The sequence below is a fragment of the Anoplopoma fimbria genome, chromosome 19 (genome assembly GCF_027596085.1).
Source record: "Anoplopoma fimbria isolate UVic2021 breed Golden Eagle Sablefish chromosome 19, Afim_UVic_2022, whole genome shotgun sequence".
In the NCBI taxonomy this organism is placed as follows: Eukaryota; Metazoa; Chordata; class Actinopteri; order Perciformes; family Anoplopomatidae; genus Anoplopoma; species Anoplopoma fimbria.
This window is the reverse complement of record NC_072467.1, coordinates 5,056,678-5,082,031: the sequence shown is the minus strand read 5'-3', so window position 1 is coordinate 5,082,031 and position 25,354 is coordinate 5,056,678. Positions and strand designations below refer to the sequence as shown.

The 25,354-nt window shown below is 43.8% G+C and overlaps 1 protein-coding gene across 3 annotated transcripts; it reads left to right on the top strand.

The window, feature by feature from the left end:
• The first annotated feature begins 473 nt into the window (after window positions 1-473).
• On the top strand, window positions 474-24,375 carry LOC129108059 (genetic suppressor element 1-like). 3 transcript variants are annotated; one of them, XM_054619707.1, is made up of 16 exons: window positions 474-488; window positions 9,850-10,029; window positions 11,617-11,816; window positions 14,025-14,191; window positions 14,316-14,519; window positions 15,347-15,505; window positions 16,327-16,610; window positions 18,634-18,943; window positions 19,056-19,663; window positions 19,815-19,927; window positions 20,020-20,299; window positions 20,947-21,060; window positions 21,241-21,621; window positions 21,829-22,128; window positions 22,238-22,341; window positions 22,503-24,375. In XM_054619707.1, exons 2-16 carry the CDS (start codon window positions 9,852-9,854, stop codon window positions 22,638-22,640), a joined length of 3,540 nt encoding a protein of 1,179 aa, XP_054475682.1. In that variant the 5' UTR covers window positions 474-488; window positions 9,850-9,851; the 3' UTR covers window positions 22,641-24,375. The 3 variants fall into 3 exon arrangements, with proteins under 3 accessions (XP_054475682.1, XP_054475681.1, XP_054475680.1); XM_054619706.1 differs by lacking the exon at window positions 474-488 and adding an exon at window positions 1,362-1,561; XM_054619705.1 differs by lacking the exon at window positions 474-488 and adding an exon at window positions 7,650-7,703.
• Window positions 24,376-25,354: the final 979 nt, after the last annotated feature.

Here is a 25,354-nt window from a genome sequence, read left to right as displayed (position 1 = left end):
GTGGTAGTAGAAGCAGTAGAGTAGTGGTTTCTTGTCAGCATCGGCCGTAGATCAATACTATAGTATTATTATCATGAGGAGTTATATTAGATGTGTACTGTGTGAGTGTAGCAGCAGCAGGAGGAGCTGACTTGAACAGATCTGATTTTCTCCAGTAAACATGTCCAGGCAGCGAGGTATGAGCAGTCTGGGGCCACATCTTCCTTCCATCCATCCCTCCATCTCTCCAGGGAGCATCAGTGGAGCAGGTGCTCGCCCTCCTCCCAACCTCCCTCCCTCCCCTCTCATACCCCGCCTCCCTCCCTCCCTCTCTCTCTCTCTGTCTCTCTGAGGACAGTTAACGTGTTGTCCTTCTCCTTCCCACATCATCACGTCGGTGTGTGTTGTGGTGGTGTCGGGGAGATCACACAGCGGGCTGTATCGCTGTAGTTTATCCATCTAAGGATGCGCAAAAACCGAGGATAGTCTTTTTTTTCTTTGGTGAGGCGGTAAGTTGTCTGTTTTCTGTTGTTTAGTAGGCTACAAAACGTCCCAGTGTTTGCTTTTGTTGTAGTGAATAATAAGGTCATTCAGTCATGCGTAGGCTATCTGCTTTTAAAGTTAACATGGGGTTGAATTTTTATATAAATTATGACTGAATTATTGCTTGGATGGTGCTGGAGGGTGACTTTATCTACCTTGTGACTGTCTTTCATTTTTCTTACCTTACAATATTTTATTATCTTATATGTTGTTTCTGTGTTATGGCAGCATTTTCGGTTTTGATGTCTGTGGGCAGTTCTATCCTCACTTTGTAGGCTACATTTCATCTTGTATTGTCTACTTCAGACGGTCTGATGGAGGAAGGGAAATTCTACTTTTCTTTGGAGGTTATTTTTAGATTAACTGCTGTCGACCACAGGCAGTCAAAGTGTGCAGTGTGTGATTGAATCAGTCGACAATACTGTATGTAATCAGACAAACTGGTTAAGCTTGACAAACGATGCCAGAAGGAGAGAACAGCTTCTGGTTACCTGTTTTTTTCAAAATAAAGCGTTATATGCGTTTGTCACAATGATTCATAAAGGGGACAAATTTACCATTGAATTGATAATTCAAGCACAATAAAATACAGTTCGTTTCTTTTATAATTCTACTTTGTATAGGCTATATGTAGGGAATGTTAACATGCTCTTATTTTGAAATGATAATCGACCACTTCCTGATTATTCCGTTAATTGTGTGTGTCTTGATGCAGCCGCAGAAGGTGAGGCTCGTTAAGGTGTTTGTGGTTCATTGTTATGTCATCTTTCTTGTCCAACTTGTCGGTGATCATACACCGCTCCTGTTTGCTCCTGGTAAACTTCACTGACAATGAAGACAGACCTGAAACACCATGGTGTGTCACCCAGTCTCCTTGTAATGGTTTGTCTCACAGCACCCATGGGAGTCAGAGGAGTCGCTCTTTAATCCGGGACCTTTAACAGCGCCTGTATTGTTTGGCTCAGATAGATCAGCCGCCGGGCGCATTAGCAGCAGTCAAGCGGATCACGTCGCTTTTGTGTGTGTACACAGCCCGCAGGTGGAGTTCAACACACATACATACACGCACACGCACACGCAAACACACACACACACACACACACGCACGCTCTCTCTATGCGCCATGTGCTGCTCCTGACCTGCCGTAGACCAGCTGCTCAGCAGGGGTTACTGAGTAAACCTCCAATCTCTTTAATTAGCTACCGCCTACTCATACAGATACTGTAAACTCAGGTCATACACTCCATGGCTTCAGATTAACCCCACTGTTTTTATTTCTTTAAATTATTTAACCTATTTATTGTTGGTAAATGAATTGTGAAAAGCGAATACACCCGAATCACAATCATATTCCTCTATGGTGTGTTTATGATAGTCTACTAAGTGGTTTGTGCCTTATTATGTAATCCTACTTTTTAACTCCTGTAGTACCATTAGAGCCAAAGCAAATTATCTCTTGGAATTGGTTTTGGACTGTAAATCAGACACAACAAAACAACTGAAGATTAAACTTTGGGACCTGTGATTAATATTTTTCTCTATATTCAGATTTTGAGAAGACCAATTAATTAAGTGGTTTATCGAGAAGATAGTACTTTTTTGACCTTGGAATCGGCAAACAATCTTATCAGAGGGCCCTTTAGTATCTGTTCTGGAGCCTGATATCACTTTATCTCAGCCAGTTGTCATGGAATTGTTAAACTCTTTCTTTTTCCTGAGCACTTTAAAGACTTCTGAATGTTCAAAGTTCATTCTTGACCACTTTAGGAACTGTTTAGAAAACAATGTCACCACAAGGGCCATTTTTCCATTAGAAAATAAGCTGGCAATGAAAATGATTAAATTGCCCCCTTAAATACAGTATTGTATTACTTAAATATTCTTATTTTGTCCTAAATGGTATAGCCCAACTATGGACTGGTGATTGTTTGCTATTTTGTTGTGATATTTTAAATATGATGTCCTAAAATGTAATAATGGATATTAACAATTTATAAACTGTAGTAAAGAATGAATCTATAATGCATAATCTTCATTTTTAGCATTCTTAGAAAAAAAAACCCTGAAGATGTTGTCGAGCACAACATGGAAACACACAGCACATTGTTTCGTTACAGCAGTGATCGCTGAAAGCAAAAAGTCTGGTAGCCTATACACGCTGACGCAGAAGACGGAGGTGATGACGGGAGTAAATCAACTGCCAAGGCTGCTATTCTCATTGCTCCACTCTAATCTATTCAATGGTAATATATGAGGAGATCATCCATAAAATCTGTAAACTTGATTTCCTCGGAGACAACAGAATCAGCTCCTCTCTGATTTGCTGACCCAAACCTCACCTTGAATGTTATTCTTCAACACCAACTTCATTGTTTACTACAGCGATAGTTGTTTTGCAGGACACACCTCAATTGCACCCTGCACTTTATACTTACCGAACACCTGCCTGACGGGCCAGTCTATGTGCATCTGCTGGTCTGTTTGTCTTTGTACACCTTTGTGCAACGAGTGTGTGTCCGCGTGTGTTCTCCCCCCTTCGTGTTTGTTCAGATGGTTGAGGTCTAGCCACCGCGGTGTCGGCACCTGGTGAGCAGAGCCGGCCATGGGCCAGAGGAGGGGGAACTGTTGCTGTCAACTGTCTGACACGACCCTATGTATACGCCACCAACGATGAACACACACACACACACAAACACACACATACACACTGAAGACCTGCTAGCAAGAGTCAGATGCAGCCAGGAGCCGAAACAAACTGAGACAGAGCCCTGATTGTTTTATCTTTTTGCATCATCTCCGTATCAGAGAGGCCAGATTGAGCCACGCGCTGCTGAAAAGATCAGTGACATGGAGGAGAAAAACAGAAATGCATCGTGGGAGAGGCTGTCGAGTGAGACTGAACAAGAGATAGTGAGGAGGAAATGACAAGGCAAAGAAAAGATTTTGCGGACAGATAGAGAAAAGTGTAAGGGTCCCAAAACAGCTGCTATTTATATCTTTTTTTCTGTATCTGACAAGATGCCTGTAGACAAGCACACTGATGAGAGACATTGAGAAGGGTCACTGAAAGACAAATAGTACCCTGCAGCCAGGAGGAGGTGCAAGTAAAGGGAGTTCAAGGGAGGAGAGAACAAAACAGAGGAGGAGTTTGTCCTATGTAGCCTTCCCTTCTTTGCTGACAGCCCACATTTCTGCTCAAAGCTGTTGCGGTGATAATTTACAGACCTTTCACCAACATCTCGACTCTGTTATGATTTCCCAGTAAACATGGCTCTGCTCTAGCGGACCAAGTGTTTAATATAAAACAGAGTAAGGACTGCTTTCCATTCTGTCTCCTTTGTTTCTTTTCCTGCTCTGTGCTGCTTATTCTCTGCTCCAGTGTGTCTTTGGATGTTGCTTCCTGTTTGTTTTTAATGCTGGAGGTGTTGGTTATTACAGTATGTGGTTTTTCTGCTCCATTTATCCCTGGACCACAAATGCGTGCTGGCTGTTTGGTCCCTAGGGGTCACATGCATACGTTTTGTGACGCACAATCTTGATTCAGCTAATTCTGTATGTGCCTGTCTTTGCATGTATTTACACAGACGGCCTACGTATGTGTGTTTTCGTTGTTCTGTCTTATGTCATTTCTCTGACGTTATGATAATTTGTGCGCCTATTTCTGTATCCGTGAGTATGTGAGATGCTGGAGTGGGAGAGTGTGTTCGTTGTTTATGGATTGTAAGGAAGTGTTAAGTGTTTCTGTGCGAGCTGCAGAGTGACTGGAGCTAGTAAAGCCATTTCGCAGCCCCTGGAGTAACCCTGGAGACTGCTGTGTTGACGCCACTCTGACTGCTATTACAGACAAGTTTAAGAGGCTGTAAAACATTTGGCTACTTCTCCTCTCCCCCTCTTTCTCTCTCTCTCTCTCTTTGAGTGTGTGTGCGTGCTTGTCAGAGGAATTTGAAAAAGTCTGCCAGCTATTGTAACAGCAACAGTAGCTGTTGTTGGGATTAGTATCAGCTGTAGGAGCCCAAATAATAATATAATAAAACTTAAATAGAACATGTTTTGCATTAAGAGAAAGTGTGTGTGTGTTTGCGCGCACACTCATTATTGGTCCAATGTTAGGTAACTGTTGGTAACACAAATGAGGATAGTCAATTTAATGTCTAAGTGTTAACACAGTAGCCGAGACTAGAACACACACACACTCAGACATGCCAACGTGAAGAGGGTTAATGAGTAGGTAGTGTGTTACAACCGCCTCTTCCATCCTATTGACCCACCCCTTTCACACACACACACACACACACACACACACACACACACACACACACACACACACACACACACACACACACACACACACACACACACACACACACATTGTGGTTTTTTAATGAGCTGATGGGGCAGAGCAGGTCCTCCCCTGCTGTCCTCACAGTCCCCCTGTGTAGTTGTTTTTTGTCTGTTTTTGTGTGTGTTTGGAAGAGAGAGCGAAAGTGAGAGTAAGAGAGAGCGAGAGACACAAAAAAGGTGTCAAAGACACAGGCCTCAACATGTCCTATATCACTTACACCATGCAGAGCAGAGTGTGATTGTGTGTGTACAGTATTTGTGTGTGGATTAATGGGGTCACACCCAGATTTCCAGTTTGGCATAGCTGGTAGTTTTATTTTTAGTTTGTGGCGTACATAGAAATATTTTTAGCTATGGCAGGTTGGTGGCTCTTTTGAAGGGAGCTTTGAAGGTTCGATGGTCAGTTGGTCAATTTGGTCCTTAATAAAAAACATATTCAAAATGTGATGAATTAAAAGGAAATTTGGGGCAGACATTAATGGTTCCCAAAGGATGACTTTTCATTTACTGCCACCAGCAGGTCAAAAATGTACACTTGTTCCACATGTTAAATCAAACAGGATACCTTAAAACCAAAATACATAATATATATTATATAATATACTAATGGCTACAGTACTTTGAGATAATACTACCATGCTGAATCATAGTGTTTATTTTATGTCTATTTTGCATTGGAGCATGTTTGTAACTTTCCACATCCATGTTAACATGCTCACATTAGTATTCTAACAAGTTAAATGTCACATATTAGGCAAAACGATCGTAGGTTATGCTAACTGTAAAATGTTAGCATGATGTTGTCTACGTTCGGCTCAAAGCACATCTGATGGTTACAATGGGGAGCTAAGCCGGAAGATTTTCATATTTAATGTAAAAACCTAAAATTTCCCCATGTTTATTTGTACAAAGTCAACTGCTGTTGCTGTTGTGTTTATTAGCAACTTATGCTACATCCAAATTACTACGTTTCCATTTAAAAACGCATATCTCTTGTTACATTTACACTGAGTGTCCACACTACTCCTGAGTTTTAAGAGCAACAAAAACGAATGAGTTCAGAATCGATACCGAAGCCAGGTAAGTTTGAAAATGTCGGGGTTACCTCCTAGTGTGGACAGGCGTAAACGCATAAGTTTTAAAACTATGACGTAGACACCCGCGTTCGCTACTAGATTGGGTCTTAGCCGCCCAGCAGAGCTACATGTGTAAGAACAGACAACAACTTATGCGGTTACACCTGTCCACACTAGGAGGTAACCCCCGGTGTTTTCAAACTTGCCTGACTTTGGTAGCATTTCTAAACTCCGGGATAGTGTGGACGCTCAGTGTAAACGTAGCAAAAGAAATGCGGTTTGAAATGGAAACGTAGTAGTGTGGACATGGCCTTACACCTTGATCTTTTGTGAGCGAAGTTTGACTGTGTGTGTTTGTTTGACAGCTCAGACAGATCTTAAAACTCACCAGGACCTCTGGTGAGTTTGTTTGCAAAAACTGAAGGGTTTTCAACTTGTGTGGTAGTTTTCGCTTGAGCTTGTGCTTTCTAAGAGGGAGTTCACATCTGACCATTTCACTTGTGTCTTTACATTGATTTTGTGTACAGTAATTTGCTTCACACAGTCTGAAACCACTTCTAGCTTCTGTATGAGATTAATGCTGACATGCAAAATGTTCTCATTTTGTTAGCAACATTAATGTGTTTGCATATTTGTAGTGCTGTAAGTTTGTTAGCTTGTTTGTACAAGCTAACTGTTCTCATGCTAACACTAGCTTTCAGCTCAAACCATAGTTACACTGAAACACCAAGCAAGAAAATTAAGTCCGATAATGTCGAGTTTTACAAGTTTGAGATGTCCTATAATGGCTACTGCAGAGTATAAAACCTTTTTGTTCATGGTAACAAATTGGAACTTCCACCTCTGGCACTGTCCTCATCTCAAACTTGCTTTTTTTGCTAGCTAGTAGCTGGTAGTTTTCTAGTGTGCAATAAGCATTACAGCCTTGTGTGTCTGCGAGCATGACCTTTTAGTTGTGTTTATTCATTCAGTCGTCACTTTAAAAAAAGACTCCTAAAGGGAGTTAAATGTCTTAATTTGTATTTAGGGCTGTTGTGTGTTTCACCCTCCAACCTCCTGCTGTCCTGAGCAGCAGAGGTCAGAGGTGAAGGGTCAAAGGTCACTGTCAGAAACCTCCCCTCCCCCACCTCACCCCTGTCCCCAAAGCAGACAGAGCTGACTAGCAGAGAGACAGAGTGATGGATGGAGGGTTAAATCTACCCGTTGCCACACACACACACACACACACACACACACACACACACACACACACACACACACACACACACACACACACACACACACACACACACACACACACACACACACAGCTCAAACCACACACCCACCCTCCCTGTCATCACCCTAAACCCTCCTCCTCCTCCATCCCCATCCCCCCTCCACCCCCCACCACCCTCCCGCGAGTGCGAGCCAAGAGGAAGAGGGGTGAAGAATGAAGAGAGAAAAGAAAACGACAGTGAGCACAGTTTGAGAGAGAGAGAAGGGACAGCTAAGGAGAGGAAAAGGAAAGATAGAAAAGAGTGACAGAGACGAGAGAAGAGAAGAGGAGGAGGAGGTAGGATGGAAGGGGTGATAGATGAGAGGGAGGGGAAGGAGGAGGGGGCGGTGGATAGAGAGGTGGAGGAGGAGGAGGAGGAGGAGGGAAGTGGATAGAAAAGAGGTCACGTGACCACGTAGCAGCTGCAAGGCTGAGAGGGAGAGAGAGAAAGAGTCTCACAGAGGAGCAGAAAGACGACGAGCAGGAGGAGAACAGTGAGCGGGAGGGTGAGTGTGTCTGTTTGCATGTTTGAATTATGCTCACATGCATATGTTAGTATGTTTGTGTTTGTGAGTGGCATGGGTAAATATCAGAGGACTAGCCTGTGACAAAAGATTGTAGAAAAAAGGGAAGAAAGAAAGCAAGAAACAGAGAGGAGATTATGTGTATTGGCTTTTGTTAAATAAGCTCCAGTATGCTGAGATAAACGAGAGAGAGGAGAGAGAGAGAGAGAGAGAGGGAAGAGAGGAGAGACGGGGAAGGAAAGAGTGAGTAGAGAGGAAGGAGGGAGAGAAAGAGTCGATAGAAACTGTCTTATCATCTCTCCCTTGACTGCTGGGCTCAGCAGAGACAGAGATATAAGCACACGCACACATTCACACAAACACACACACACACACACACACACACACACACACACACACACACACACACACACACACACACACACACACACACACGGCTGTCAGGATCTGAGCTTTTACTCTCTTCATCATTCTTCCCTTTCTGTTTGTTTCATTTTCAGTTTGCTTTATCGGCATAACATTGTAAATACACAAGTGTAGCCAAAGAAATAAAGGAAAATAGTAAATAAAGAACAGGAAAGAAATTATGATTGGACTAAAAACAGAAAAGAAAAAGAACAGTGAACATTCCAGAAAATCTTGTTTACCCTGTTTAATTATGTATAAACACATCGTACATGTCAGAAGCTGCACGCATGTTAATTGTATACATTACACTCATTAGATGTGTCATTCAGGGCAGTTAGATGGATGTTGACAGGTTATTAGTTATCCGTCTGTGCTTTTTGGCAGCGAGTAACAAACCGATAAAACTGTGAACGTCATTAAACCAGGAATCGCTTTTGCAACACTTTGATAATGTTTAACCTTAATTGTTGGTTACAATTTTCAAAACATGCAGCAGAAAAGTACAGATATCTTTCTGTACAGTAACCGCTAATGTTCACTAATTTAAATATTTGGCTTCGGTCATTTCCTTTTGCTCTCTTGTGTTTTTCCTCACTCCACTCTTCATGCGTCTTCCTCTCTCACTCCGTTTATCGCTCCACAGCTTCCTCTGCCTGTCTTTGCTCACGCGTGTGAAAGCTGGCAGGTAGAATGTAGACATCTAGTGTGTGAATAATATGAGATTTATGATACTTTCAATTAAGAAACTCTTAGCGCTGACTGCTCTTTATTCTTTTGCTTGTTCAAAATCCTCCATGTGATGATCAGAACATTCAATAATGGTGTTCAATGTGCATGTATGAATTTTTCATGAGTGTGTTTACTGCTTTGGCTGTTTGTGTGCTCTTCCGGTGGCATGTGTGTGTACGCATGTTTGAAAGGTGGTTGTGTGTGTGTGTGTGTGTGTGTGTGTGTGTGTGTGTGTGTGTGCTGTTGTGGTAATGAGGTCATTGCTGTAGCAGGCAGGGGGCTGCCGGCTAATTCCAGCTGTAATTAACATTAGTGGGTCAGTAAGAGGGTGGAGGGTGAAGACAAAGGTTACGCTAACCACGTCTGATCTAAGTGTGTCCACTATTCAGTAGATCGATTGGTTTGCTCGTTATCTGTGTGTGTGTGTGTGTGTGTGTGTGTGTGTGTTTGTGTTTATTTGTTCGTTTACATGCTCGCATCTTTGAGGGTGTAAAGCTGCACTGATACTTAATAATGTTTAGGCGTAGACACTCCCCACGTCTTACGATGTGTTGTTTGGCTCCCTTGAGGAAATGGACATGTGTGCACTCATGTGTGTGATTTGCTATTAGGGTCACCGCTCTATTTGACACAGCTCTACTCCCTCCACTCCGTCTCTAGTGGAGCTGACCCACGCGTATGTGCTCACTATGATGTCCAGACACAAAGGCGCACACACACTTGTCCATTCTCTTTGAGCACCTATGGATGAGTTTCAATCATTCAAGATACATGAGATACCTACTGTGTTAAAAAAACTGATAAAATGAGTCAAAGCAACATTTTCTACTTTTAGAAAGAGGTGGTAATCAAAATAGTCAGCTGACAGTAGAATCACAGACTGTTTCTATCTGGACTGTATTATTGAGAGAGGTCAAACAAATAAACACCATGATGCAATTTGTCCATATGTCAAAGCGCCTAACATATTTCCTACCACTCTCCTTCTCAGGTATGAACCATGAGTCCAATAAATCGCCATCATTAGGAATGATCTCCACGGCAACTCGCACCACCGCTACTGTCAGTCCCCTCAGCCCTCTAACCAATGGGAACGCAGTTGCCCAATCTGCAAACTCCGGATTCGCTGCTGCCCTTCGTAAACTGGCCAAACAGGCCGAGGATCCCAGAGGTGAGATTTAAAGAACAAGTGTTCCAGCGGCTCCAGGCCCTGTGTCATAAAGACACACACACACACACACACACACACACACACACACACACACACACACACACACACACACACACACACACACACACACACACACACACATACAGTAGACTCTTCTTTGTTGGTCACACCAAAAAGAAACACCTCTACCACAGCTGTCAGGTTTGTTAAACAAAAACAAAGAAATAAATGAAATAATAAATCTGAGCTGTAAACATTTTTGGAAATATGCTTATTTCGTAATTCATAATGATAAAAGGGAATAACCTTATAAAACTGCAGTTTGTCATTTTTACTCTCTTGTTTGTGGACAGATTAGACAAACAAGTTATAACATGTTAATCAGTGCTGGCTTGGCTGGCCAGGCTAGCAGTTTCCCCGGTTTCCAGTCTTTATGCTAAGCTAAGCTAATGTCTCTCTGCTGTGCTTCATATTTACCCTACAAACATGAGAATGGTGTCAATTGTCTCATCTGATTCGCAGCCAGGAAGCAAATAAGTGTTTTTCCCAAAATCCGAACTATTCCTTTTATGATGTGAACGAGGTGCTAATAACAGAAAATTGCACATTGCATCGCAGCACAACGCTGCTATATAAATAATTGTGTAAGCAGATCATTTTACAAACCAAGGTTGTGTTTTGTGGATTAATGTGAAACGTTTTACTGCCTAGTATGTGTGTGTTAGTGTGTGTGTGTGTGTGTGTGTGTGTGTCCTCACTCAGCTCATTGGTGTCCTAATGAAGGTGTTGAATAAGAGCTGACCTATCCCGACCTCTCCCTCTCCGTCTCTTCCTTCATCCGTTTCCATTCATCTCCTAATAATGAGAATCTAATTACAGCCAATTATAACAAGCTCTCTCTCCCACTCTCCATCATCATCTCGTTTTCTCTTCCTCTCTCCGTGTAGCTCTTTCTCTACCTTTGGCTCTACATGAACTCATTCATTCCCACCTTCTCTCCATCTCATTATTCCCCCGTCTTTCCTTCTCTGAATGTGTTTGTGTCTGCCGGTTGGTGAGTGTTACAGTAATAGAGTGGCGTGAATGTTACAAACAACACACCACGTACTCTCCCTTTATCACATTTAACACCTCCCCCTTCGCTGTGTCACACCCAAGCCTTTTTTTAACACCTTCATTTGTGACATCCTTCCTTCGTTCTCTTTATATCTGTTTTTTTTTTTTACACCAGCGTGCACACACACATAATTCTCAAGCGTGCACACACACATAATTCTCACGCATGGCTTTTCATCTTGTACCATCTTTCTCATCTATTCTACCTTCTGTACCTTTTTACACTTTCCTTTATCTCTGACACATTTTTTGCCAGAATGCTTTTCATCAAAATGATTGAATCCCTGTTTACCTCGTCACAGGCCAGAGCACTGACAAAAAAGTTAGTTTCTCTTTTTTAGTGCACCATCTGTATTATGTCGCGGGGGGATTGTTTGATCCTGAAATCTTTTAAATCTGATCAGCCGGCTGATAGCTGCAGTTTATTCCTGCCTCTCCCGCTGTCATTAACCCCGTCTCTCCCCGCCTTAGGTTCTGCCGTCAGCGGTGAGTCGTCTCCAGTCTCTTCCCCGGCCACCAGCCACAGCTCGCCAGTCTCCACGCCTAAGCGGGGCTCATTAGGGCCCCTCCTGGGCCAGACCAGGGGCCACGGTATCTCCAGCACCCCTCCGGTGGTCACCATTGCCCCCACCAAGACCAGCAACGGCCTGTGGAGGGCCGACGGAAGACAGGTAAGACACGTCGTTTATCAAACTGTCGTACACGCCGGTGTTCCAGACAAGTTTGAGACAAGACATCTGCTGCTCTCACTCTGTGTATCTGTGCTTTGTGTTCCCTTGTCTTGCTGCTTTCTCCTTTTCTCCTTTCTCTCTCTCTCTCTCTCTCTCTCTCTCTCTCTCATGCTCTCTCTCAGCACAGATGAGTCGTCTGTCTCTTTCTGTCTCCTTCATCGGTCCTGCTGCTGCTCCCTCCATTAAAGAAATAGTCCCAGTGCTTGTCAACATCAAACTGTCAAAACCAGCTATCCCTCCATTTCTTTCTCTCTATCCCCCCATTCTCTTCTTCTCTGTCTTGTCTCATTCTTTCATTTTCATGCCTTCACCCCTCTGCCTCAGCCCCTTTTCCTCTCACTAATCAGTCCATGTCTTTTTCAGTAACACATGAGGGGTTTGTAAAGAAACACTGAAGGCTGCAGAGACTGGCACCTATTGTGTTCAGCTTCCTGCAGTGTTTGTGCGTGTGTGGGTGTTTGCGTGCGCATTTATGTGTGTGTGTGTGTGTACTTGACCCTTCACCACAAAAGGCTCACGATGTGAAGAGGGACCAGTGTATGTGTGTGTGTGTGTGTGTGTGAGTCTATGGATTTGTTTGCTTGTGGGTGTGTGAACGAATTTAAGGTGGGGCGAGGAACCAGGCCCCTCACACAATGCACGGGTTTGCCCCCACAGTAGCCACTTCCCCCTGGATCAGAGCTGCCTTTCTCCCCCTTCACAAAGACCACTCTGTGGCTCTGCCTGCCCGGGGCTCCCATTCAGACATTCAGAGAGAAAGAAGGAGGGAGGGAGGAAAATAGAGAATAGGGTGTTAAGAAAGGAGGGGAGGGAGAGTAAGAATAAGCAGGAGGGCGACAGAAAGAGGAGAGAGGGCTCTAAATCTTTGCTTGGATTCAGTATTTGTCCTGACTGTTTGCTGCTTGTCCTAGAACAGGACAATTCAAGCTAAAGAAACAGACTGTTTATGTGTGTTTACTGCTGCATTTGTGAAGGCAGTTGGCTGTCTGCGGGGTCAGAGGTCAAGGAATGTGATGGCTGCTCTCCAGACCCTCCGTGTGTCGTCGCCCCCCCCTTCACATTTTAAACCAGTGGAGATTGCCGAATCATAGTGCGAGAGACAGAGAGACGGTCCAACACTGGTTTGAATCTGTTTTCCATGAGTGACGCATTCAAAACTATTCAAAATATATTCAAAGCACAGACATTTCACTGCTAAGGTAGCAGATCAGGTGTTGCTGGGGGAGGTGATTTGTTTGTGGTTTGTCCGTGGTCTGTCTGACCTCTGTCTGTTGCTGTAGCAACCAGATATGACACATTCTCATGGAAATGTATATTTCCTATTTATCTTATTGATATATTGTAGTCAAATGTTCTCTGGGAGCTATTTCGTCTTTATAATGAAGAAGTTAAGACTTTTTCCGCAATGCTAGATTCTTAGCCACCCTAGCAGTGTGGCTTTATGAATCGTAATGTCAGTATGTTGGTCAGTGGAACAGCTGGTCGGTCCACCACTTACTAATTTACTTACTTACTGCTGTAGACATTTGAAAAAGATCATCTTTAACAAGACGATAGCGTCAGGCGTTTTGCTTTTTCAGTTGAAATATTTAAAGAAAGAGTAAAATAATGACACATGACACATGGGAGGGGCCACGAACACAGTCACATAGTATGCATCTTTGCCAAATGTGTAGCTACTTGCTGTATTGGGAAACATCTTTTTGTCATTTGGGCTTTTTCCCATGACTGCTTTTGTCATGGTGGTGATTTGAAGGTTGCAATTGTACTATAAGCAATCAAGGACTTTGTGGCGACCAAATCCTCTTGGTGGGAAGCTCTTATAGAGAGAGAGAGAGGAGAGAGAGAGAGAGAGAGAAAGACAGAGAGAGAGAGAGAGATGAAAGACAGAGAGAGAGAGATGAAGGAGAGAGCAGTTGGCCAGATATTAGGATCATCTTTCCACTTTGATCTTGACCTGTTATGACATATCAGACCCACTTTTCCACTCTACTGAGCCTCTGGGTGCAGCTTGGGGGGGTTTACTCTGTCTCATTTCCCTCTCCTCTTTCCCTGAACGTTTTCTCCACCCAGTTTCAATCTAGCACAAACTCAAACCCCGTAGATACGTAGTAATGTCTGCTCTCACACTGTCTGTCTGCCCGTCAGGTGGAGCCGAGTGTTCAGGGACTCAGTAGGGAGCGGGTGGGTGCTGAGAACAATCAGTCACAACAGGATAAGAGGACTCCGCCTACACTCACACCTCACCCCCTGGCTCACCACTTTGGCCTCACCCCCAGCTCAGTCATGCAGGACCCCAGAATACAGAGCCTCAGGTAAGTGCAACACTCATAGTTTGACTGTATTTTTTATTATAGCCCCTAAAAGTATTCCTACAGAACCCATTTAAAAGCACATGAAAACAGTTTTAGATTAACATTGTGTGCACTTGTTCGGCAGTTTGCCCGGGCAGATGCACCCCGTGGTGCCCTCGGGCTCCGTCCCAGAGGAGTACCTCAGAGCACTCCGACCCTTTGCGACCTCAGATGATCTACGATTGACCTCTCTACCCATGAGTTTGGACCAAGCCGCCGCGGCCCACGCCGCTGCCGCTGCTGCTTACTATCATCCTGCCTACATGCACCACCCGCTGTCCTTACCAAGGTAACAATACCACCTTAAACTCTCAATGCGTAACCTATCAAACTCATCTCATCTAGACACCCACATCATTTTGGTTTAAATTCTCATCAAGACAAGACATTTGATTGAAAGTCATTGCGGTCATAAAAAATGACATCTTTACACTGAATATTTCTCTCATTAGTAGCATATTATAGCTTAAATTAAGTGCTGGAACAAGCAGTTAGAGTATATCACCTAAAAGACATGTGAGGTTGTTAAACAGCATGTTTTTCAGGGGAATTCTGGAAAAGTTAAGGTACAAATGTACGAAGTATGTATGCTGCTCTGTGGATTCACCAAAGTGACACTGCCAGTGATAACACGCTATCTTTTCACTAAAACACCACCAAACTTTGGTCTTGTAAGTAGACACCTACCACAGTACTCTTACCATCGTACCTGCCAAGTTTTCAGGAGTTGTTTAGTCAATGTACATGTTAAAACGATTTCCACATACAGTCAAGGACACATTTTTGGAATAAAACAGTTCATACACAGTTTATGAAAAAATTGGTCTATGCTGCAAAAATCTGGATTCTTCCTTTAAATACCCCTTTTAACTTTCTATCTTATCTGCTTAGATGCATTTTTCTTTCATATTACTTTGAATTGCCCAATAAATAACCTCCTGAAATACCTTCATACATACATAATCCTTTCACCTTCACCGCTGCAATGTCAGCTTTACATATCAGGTATCACATCTTCCACCTTTTCTACAATTGGCATGTGCACATCCAGTCTGACTCGTTTGCCCTTGTCCGTCTGTCCGTCTGTCCGTCTGTCCATCTGTCTGTCTGTCACAGGATGGAGGAGTCCTTGTGTCTCTCCGCGCTACGGTCACAGTTCTACTCTGTGCCTGCAGGGGGCGCCTTCTCTCCCCTTCACCACTCTGCCCTCCACCTGCACATGCCTGGAGGCCGCTACCCCGGAGATCTGAACCACACAGTGGCGCTGGCTGAGAGGTAACACACACACATGCATGCATGCACACACACTCTCTCTCTCTCTCTCTGGGGCTGCAGGGCTGTGTAATCTCTCTCTGCAGGGTACGCACAGGTTGCTGAGTGTGTGATATTTTTAGCACACACCCCACAGTGCCTCCTATACACTCATCACACACTGCCCTTCACACACACACTGTACTGCCATACACATACATATGCAAACCAGTGCACACATTGAATCCCACACATTAGGAAGTCCCCTTTACCCCCATCTTTCTTTCTTTCTCTGCATTTTCTTTTAGCAGTTTACAAACAAATTGTTTTCCCGTGGCATAATGCACAGGGGAAATGTTTGTGTTTGAAATGGATGGTATTATTGTCTGGTTCTGTAATGGCTCCTGTGTATCCGGTAGGTTTGTTTGTGTGCTATTGATTGCCGCTGAATGTGTGTGCGTGTGTGTCCTTTTCCTGTGGATACCTATTAAGTGTTCATCTGCTCTTGCTCAGTCATGCTGTGTATGGATTATTTTCCTCATGGTAAGTGGAGAGAGTGTGTTTCTGCAAGTGTGTGTGTGTGTGTGTGTGTGTGTGTGTGTGTGTGTGTGTGTGTGTGTGTGTGTGTGTGTGTGTGTGTGTGTGTGTGTGTGTGTGTGTGTGTGTGTGTGTGTGTGTGTGTGTGTTTTGAGCAGAAATTTTTGTGTGAGGTTCACCAGTGTGTGGTTAATATCTGCCTCATGTTGGGTGTTGCATCTCTCACTTTCTCCCCCCGTGTGTGTGTGTGTGTGTGTGTGTGTGTTTTTTTGTGTGTGTGCGCGCATACTTGTCAACCTCCCCCACAGGCTGCAGATGGAGAATGAGCTCCGCCAGCGAGAGAGAGACCAAGAGCGCGAACGCGAGAAAGAAAGGGAGCGCGAGGCAGGGCTGGAACGGGAGAGGGAGAGGGAGAGAGAGAGGGAGGAGGAGCGGGAGAGAGAGCTGGACAGACAGAAGGAGAGGCAGAGGGAGAGACAGCAGCAGATGGTCAGAGCAGCCGAGAGCCACTACCTGGCTGAGCTGCAGGCTCGGAGGGCACCACCGGACGACAGGGCCAGGCCAGGGGAGAGGCTGACCCCGAACAGACCGGGTACCTACACACAAATACACACACAAACACACACTCATGTTTGTGTGCACGCATGCAGGCACAAACCCAGAGTTGAATGTAATGGTATTATGTGTGTTACTATCCTGCCTCAGGGGGAAGCAACATGAAGGTTCGAAACAAAGTTTAAATTCTGGATAAAGTTACCAAATTGAGGTAGTACAGATGACTGGTTTAAATGTTTACTCATTGGAAATCAAAGGTGAGGAGGGAAACTCTTCAGTTGTTAGGTAAATCATAACCTTTTGTTTCCTGCGACTGTGAGACTGGATGCCGATGTTGGTTAGAAAATGTGTCTTTCCGAGCTTTGGTACTGGCCAGATTGCCATGAAATGTGGTATCGGCCCTCAAAAGGACAATTAGTTATGATTATGGTGACGCCTGGTCCTGTCCTCCAGCACTTCCAATATGCCAGAATTTCGATTTGTATACAATCTTTTGTGGCAAATTTAAATGTAACTTGAAATCTGCTTTCCAGAGCTGGTGTCACCCTTAGGCCTAAATGTCAACTCTGCACACAAGATATCTCAAAATCAAGGCAGACTGGTGTAAAATTTGCTGAACGCGGTCATGTCTCTTAAATGTTCAACACTACTGCCTCCAATTAACCCATGACCTTTATCATAGTGGGTCAGTGTGTGAAGTATACTGCATTTGCTTTCTTTGGGTGCTTTTCTTTGTACCAGATTGACATTCCCTCTACTGTTAATGGATAAAGACAAGATTGATCCTAGTGTTCATAGCACAGCAGCCGGTCCTGCGTAAACAGTAAATGCTCTTGGGGTGGCTCAGCGGCACATTGAAACTAGTTGTGTGAAGTTTCACTCTTTGAGGGTGCTCTCACACCTATATATATATTGGATCGATAAAGTACGTCTTTTGGTATGTGTGGTCTATTGGGGGCAGAGTTTGTTGTGCAGTCTGGCAGTAAGGAAGCACCTGCGGTACTTCTCCTTCACACACTTCACACACTTTTGATTAAAAGTTCAAAAACTGTTCAAACTGCCGTGCTTGTATCGAACTTGTTGTACTTTTTCAGTTCATTAAGTCCACTCAAAAGTGTCTGTAACCTATCCCACAGTAATTAGCCCTCATGTTCGTGCCCGCCTGACGGTCGCACCAGTCATCTGGGAGTGCAAAGGGGCGTTTGTACAGTCCTATCTCTATCTCTCGTTATTCATAACATGAGGTTGATTTGTTATAATACGAAAATGGACATAAAATTAGGCATCAGATGCAATAAAGTGCAGCATAAACCTCTCAAACTTCTTCTGATTTCCCCACCTGTGTCCTGATGATGCAGGATGACAATCGCCAAAACAGTCCAATGAATGAGTAACCTGTCAGTCTGTATAATATACAGACTGTATACTATACAGACTGACAGACTATATATACTCATCTGGGTTTGTTTGTAAAAAGTTAGTGTGAACAGGAACCGGACCAGAACAAAACGGCAGCAATGTATTGTTTATTTCTTTGGTCCAATCCAAATGATCAAACTACAGTTGTGAAAGCACCCGGCGATGAACTTCATCAGATGAATTATACTACATACCCGATCATGGTGCCACCTTCTTAAAATATTTATATTTCTTGTCATCCAACTGCCAAGCAGTAATCATTTCAAAATCCTTAAACTATTGTTGTTCTGTTTGATGTTGTGGGTTCTCATAAATATTACAGACTGTACATTTACACCTGAAATATAGCACAGGCATGTCCAATCTGTTGGTTTGTCATAATAGATTACAAATAAATATGTTAGGTGTACATGTATTGAAATTTAATCAAATACGAGTATAGACAACCTGCACAACACTGCCTGCAGTTTTAAATTTAAAGTGTTTTTTATTGGTGATCCATCATCTTGTCCACCCTTGTCAGAAACTGCTGTGTAAGATAATGAATGGTGTCTTAATAAATCTCATCCAAATGTCTACACACACATAGTGCTGTCGGCGTCTTGTGACTAATTAATCTCCAAACTCCTCTGTTTCTCCAGATAAAACCAAGGACTCTGAGCACCCAGGTTTCCCAGCACCCAAACCTCTGTCCCTGCAGCCCGGCCTTCACCAATCCAGGGGCTCTATCCCACACCCTGTGCCCAGCCTGGTGCCTTCTCACTTGGGGAAGCATCACGCTGCTGCTGGGGGGATCCATGGAGCTCTGGCAGCTGCCATGATGACTCAGAGGGCCAATGAGGCGGCTTGGTTAACACGGCAACGAGGGCAAGGGCAGGAGAGGGAGGGTCCGCTGGAGATGGGCCTCAGGTCGCCTGGGAAAGGGGTGGAGCTGAGGAGAGACAGTCACAGGTAAAAAATCCCAAATAATTAGTTTGGAAAATAATTTTATACTTCTGCAATGTCACTCATTGTTTTGAGACCTTGAATCAAAATGGAATTTTATTTTTATTTCCCTGAACAGAACCCATTCAGTCCATCACAACCCAGGAGGCAAAGATGTACCTCCCTGCCTCGGCGCTCCACCCCCCCTTATCTCCCCTAAAGGTCCCCATCATCCTCCTGCCCCTATGACCACACTGTGGAACCCAGCCGCCCTCGTCGACACCCCCGCAGACTCCCGCAGAAAACCTAACCCTCTGACACCACCAAGTCGGCCACCTCCAGGACTGACCAGAGCCGACAGGCCCACGGTGAGCTGGGGGGAGAAGCAGGAAGAAGGAGGCAGGAGGAGGGCAGAAGGCACAGAGAGGTACACCTCACAGAGGGGAGCTAGTTTACAAGAAACAGGTTCCTGGAACAAGGCAGACCAGGACAGAGCCATCCAGAGCCTCTATCACCACCATCACATCAATAACCTCCACCAGCGATCCGTTGTGCCTCCGTCTATTCCCGGTACCGGTACTGACCTGGCCGCACGGTGTCAGGCAGCCTCTCCTTCTCCGGTTAGGGAGCAACAGAGACAGCAGCCCGACAGCATACTGGTGTATGACGAGGTTCTCCAGCAGCACCGTCGGCTTCTCAGCAAACTGGACCTGGAGGAGAAGAGGAGGAGGGAGGCCAGAGAGGAAGGTGAGGAAAATGATGAAGCATTCGCATGAGATACAGAGGTGGAAAGAGGAAGGATTCATGGGCAGGTTGTGGTAGGCAGAAGAGATGACTACATACTCCTAGAACTTCTTTATGATGAAAGATAACTTCTCTCTTGCTCTCCTCTCACCAGGTTACTACTATGAACTCGACGAGTCGTATGATGAGAGTGATGAGGAGGAGGTGAAAGCCCATTTGAGGAGAGTGACACAACAGCCCCCGCTCAAACTGGACACATCCTCCGAGGTGCATGAACATCCCAGACCTCACATATACATTCAAGGTTTGAAAATGTTTTTTAGAGTGATACTCACCTGCCCAAATGTCTCTCTCCAAAGAAAGTGGATTTTCTGCGTGTGTGTGGTCTGACCACGCTAGCCAAGCGCGATGAGCTTCTGGTGCGAAAGAGGAGGAAGAGGAGGAGGATGATGAGAGAGCGCAGCCTCTCCCCGCCAGCCGTGCGGGGCAAGAGAAAGGCCTCTTCACCTTCAACACCTACAACTCCCTTAACTACCCCGTACTCTGCCGAGCAGATGGACAGCACTCCAGAACTGCATGAGAAAAAAGACTTCCTCCTTATGTTCAACCTCTCCCATGTCAGCCCACAGCAGAGGAGAGGTAACAACATCCTACGTGTTACTTTGCTCTCTTCACAGTGGAAGTGGGATTCCCCGTGGAAAAATACCACACTTAGTTTCACACAGTTTTGTTATTTACTGAGGCTGTAGGAGGAAGTGAGAAGAAAGAAAGATAGGAAGCATCTTGAGAGGAGGTTGTGGCTTGATGATTTTCTATCTCCAGCAAAGAATAATTTCTGCTAAAAATGTATGAATTTATTTTAACATTGTTGTTTAAATATTACATTTCAATGCAAGAACATAGATATACTCATACAAATGGGCAACATTAAATATTTAGAGAGATGGCATTTACATATGCATATATATATATATACTTAATGAGGGAGTTAAAAATTGGATATTAAATTACTATTTGCAGGGCAAACACTGATGTCGAAAATCTGTATAAACCAATCTGCTCCTCTGCAAAAAACCTTGATGTTTTCAGGTGGAAGGTGGTAGAGAAACTGAAAAAGATCTGCCTTCACTAAATATGTGTGGCCATAGTCTGTCTATGATGGTGTTTTATCCTCAAGTCACCCATTTGCCGACCTTTTTTCGTCAGTTCCTTGTGCCAGTCAATATTTTAAGCCCTATTTTCAAATATGAATGACAGGCGTTCTCATTCTGTCTTTTTCTCTGTAGATAAGGAGAGGACAGAGGAGCTGCTGAGGGCCATTCAGAGGAAGACTGTGACATTAGACACACTCAGATATAATCCTTTACCTCCGTGTAGCAGTCCTCCCGCTCCCTTAACTGGTGAGTCACAAACGCTTCAGCAAATACACAAACACACACACACACACACACACACACACACACACACACACACACACACACACACACACACACACACACACACACACACATTTATATGTATATTTAAAGCAGCAAAAACTCTTTCTAACATTTACTCTTTCTGTACAAATTTGTTTTTAGGTGACTCCTCATCAGCCCCTCTGCCGAGTCAATCAAATGGACATCCGTACCCAGACTCTCCCAGCCCCTCCCCTCCCTACTTACACAAACCCAAACATCTCCCCCATAACGACACATTCAAACCCTCCATGGACACCCACATGACCCGCAATCCTCCACCCTTGAACCCCCATCATCAAAAGTCTGAATTTATGGAGGCTCAGCCAAACAGGAAGCTCCAGGGACTCCAGAATGGCATTGGTGCTTCTCCTCAGAAAAAGGAGCCCAATCAAGTGCAGAACGGACAGAATCGGCCCTGGGAGAGGTTCACACCTGAGGCCTTTGCTCAGCACTTCCACCAGGCCGTGCTGCAGTCCACACACAAAACACTGCAGAACAAAGGTTAGCCTCTCACTCCCATGGGTGCATGACCATTAGGGTTTGATGAGGAATTTTAAAATGACAATGTTCTGCCACCTAGTGGTGTTAATGTGTAACGTCCACACCGATAAAATGTATGTTAGCAGTAACCATATTGGCTCTTCAGGATGTACTAAACATGGCTACAAAGACTGACTCTGCCTTTTTGTCTCACTCATTTCTTCTAAGGAGTCTCAAATTGTGTCCCTGAGGCCGGCATGAAGGCCGACCGCTCGTTGCCGCACAACATCTCTCAACTGAAGAATTCAGCTCACATCCATGGCCCTCAGCATGCACACGTCAACGGCTATCACTTCCATTCCCTTGTAGCCAGCAGGGAGACTCCAGGACCACGGGAAAACCTGTCTGATGAGGACGAGGAAGAGTCTGGTCAGGAAGAGGAAGAAGACGAGGTGGAGGCGGAAGAAGCTCCGAGGAAGTGGCAGGGTATTGAAGCTATCTTTGATGCCTACCATGAGTATGTTGATGGTGAGTCAATGTCAAGTCAGTTTTAAGTATTTCTTTTCATATCAATAGACTAATGAGATGTATTAGAATGGATATAATTCCCCCTCGTTTGTGGTTTCTCTCTGTACAGAATGGAGTATAGAGAGGCAGGTTCTTCACAGTCAGTGTAAAAGACTTGAATCACAGAATTACAATCTGACCAGAACCGCAGAGCAGCTCTCTCTCACTATGGGGGTAAGTATCTGAGAACTTATCTGCAAGCAGATGTGTGTACTTTCATCTTTTATTGTCAGTGTTCCCATTTTCCGTTTGCCCTTGTAAGTTGCAAGTGATGCAGCTTAGTGCAAAAAGTCTTGGTTCTGTAATGAGAGTTGTGTCCGTCCTTCATTTGTCAGGATCTGGTGAGTCAGAGGCAGAAAGTGAGAGAGGAGAGAGAGAGACTTCAGGCCCAGCTTGAGCACTTCAGGAGGTGTTTGACGCTACCTAACATTCACTGGGGCAGGGGGCAAGTCAACGGGCACACGCCCAGGTGACCTCTGACACCAACTCCCTGACGGATACGCCTCTGACAGCGAAGGAAGGGTAACAAGAACAAGACAGACTGGAGCCAGATCACTCTGCACTTGAAATACTTGAGGGAGCCAATCCTTGTCTTGTCTGGCCAATCAGATATGTTACCTGTCTGGTTCCAGATTCAACTGATTACCTGCCATGTTGGCCACGGTAACAATAAACCACGGTGACCATGTGGTCCAGGCATTCCCGCTCTCTCTCATTCTGCCTATGGATTGTTATTGTTGGTTGATAACACTGTGTGGGTGAAGCAGCATCTTTGTCATAACGCTAACCAGTCCCACTAGTCCCCGAGTTAGCTTTAAGGACTCAATGCAATTTAACTCATGCCACGCTAATTTGTGCATTAACTGTATTGATTCACACTAATGAGCTGTCTCTCTCGGCACAAATCTGTAGCCTCTCTGGACAGCAATGTGAAGAGAGTAAGCGTGCAGTGGTCACTTGGTCTTACTTGGAAAGAAGATGAGTCAAGGAATCAAAGCACACCTCAGGCCTTAAACTTGATAGGATGCACTTGAAGTGGAATTGGAGGAAACACTTGACCATCCTCTGTGTGGTATAATGTTGTAGTGTCTATTTAGCACCAAATCTGACAGATGAAGCAGTTTTTGTGCTTGTAAAGCTCCTGCAGAGAATAGGAAACATCTAAAAGATATTATCTATATAATGGCAAATGGTATCAATGAAGTTTTTTGAGGTTTAATAAAATTTCCATTGGTAATGTCACTTGTGATAGACGAAGAATTTTGTACGTTTTATTGTTTGAACCATCTCTTGTGGGAAGCCATATGTTTTGTTTGAACTGCTGCTGGTCAGAATAAAAAATGTTTAGAAAATGAAGAAGGTTAGGACAGTAGTATTTGAAAAATGTTATGTGATGTCAAAATGTTTGGGGTGTTGACCAAGATGCACTGGGGATGGAAGACAACATGGGAAACGTCAGTTTTTTCACTCATTATCAAGTTGTCATGACGATTGCTCAGATGGTTTATCCCAGAGTCTTTGTCCCTCAACATGCCTACGAATGTTGATAAAACTTGAAGAGAACAAAAGTTGGGTTATTTTTAAGCCTTTTGCAACATTCCACACATGTTCTTAACAATTGGCATCACTTTAGTGGAACAACCGTACTTTAAGACATATTGTCCAACCTTACCATTGTTTACACCTATCTGAAGGTGATTTCTTCTTAAATTATTATAGAAAACTAAGTTAAATGATTTTGTCAAGGAAACTAAAAAGCCAAATTATTATTCAGTTCCATTTCAGGACTGTCAAAACTGATAAACAATATATTTTCACTTGATACTGGTAGAGTACTTGAAACAAATCTATAATTGTTTATGGGTGACATAAACATCAGAATAGCACTATCCCTCTGTGGATAACAACAATTACACCTCCTCCTCTCTTCTCTTTTGATGAGATGTTTTTGTTCAAGCCAGATAAAACAAATGTCACAAATTCATAATTCCTGCACCCTTCCCTATGAATTTTTAAATCCCAGGAGCCCATTCCTACAAGCACAAACTAGTAGCAATCTCCCCAAATCATCTGACTTTCCTGCGTCACCTGTTCAGTCTCCTCAAACTTGCTGTGAAATCCTGCATTTTTGTTTCAATCAGTTGTCATGTAATGCATTATTTGGGCTGTATAATTGTGATGAATTATTTATTAACATATATTGCTGTACATTCTGATGGAAATTTACATTAAAATATTTGTAAAATCTCTTATTGGTCATTGTCATTTACCTGGGGAAAGAGAGTTGTCACTTCTGACACATTTAATTTCCCTCTCATTTCATATCAGTTCCATTTTCCTGAATTAACAACTACTCTGAGGAGTTTTTCTAGAAAATAAATGCCATGTGTGTATTGTTTGGTTCAAAATTGCTCCAAAATCCCAAATGGATGTTAAACTGGTTTGAGATCAGGTATCTATGAAGGCTATAACATATGATTCACAATATTTTCATACACATCAAGCCATTTCGTGACCTCTTGTGTCATGTGAATGGGAGCATTGTCATCCTGGAAAAGATCACGCTCATCCAGATATAAATGTTTCAACATAGAACATAAGCAGCGATGTAGCGTAATTAGGTACATTTACTCAAGTACTGTACTTAAGTACAATTTTGAGGCACTTGCACTTAACTTGAGTTTTTCCATTTTATGCTACCTTATTCTTCTACTGCATAGAAAAACATTGTATATTTTACTCCTGTACATTTATTTGTACAGCTAGTATTGTAAATTAAGGTTCTGCAAACCCACACCCCCAGGTGTTTTCAATTGCCCTGGCTCAGGTGGTTTCACCAGATTCAATGCACTATGAATGGTAACTCTGTAAGTTTTCCTGCCCCAGCAAATTCAACAAAATAAACACAATGGTTGTTACATGGAAAAATTGCATTGCACAGCATGCTCCTTCCACCACCGGATAAAAGTGTCAGTTACAGTCACCTTGTGTTGATTTCCAGGGACCCTCGTCTCTAAGGGGACAAGTGGTTTCCAACCATGCCAAGAAAACGTAACCATAGCACCCCCTACTGGGTCAAGCATTCAGGCATGTGCTCTTTAGTCACTATTCCTGCCCAGTCACAAGGATTGCTCAGCTTAAATCAACTGAGTAGTCTTTTGTGACTAAAGCTGCAGTAGTCCAATAA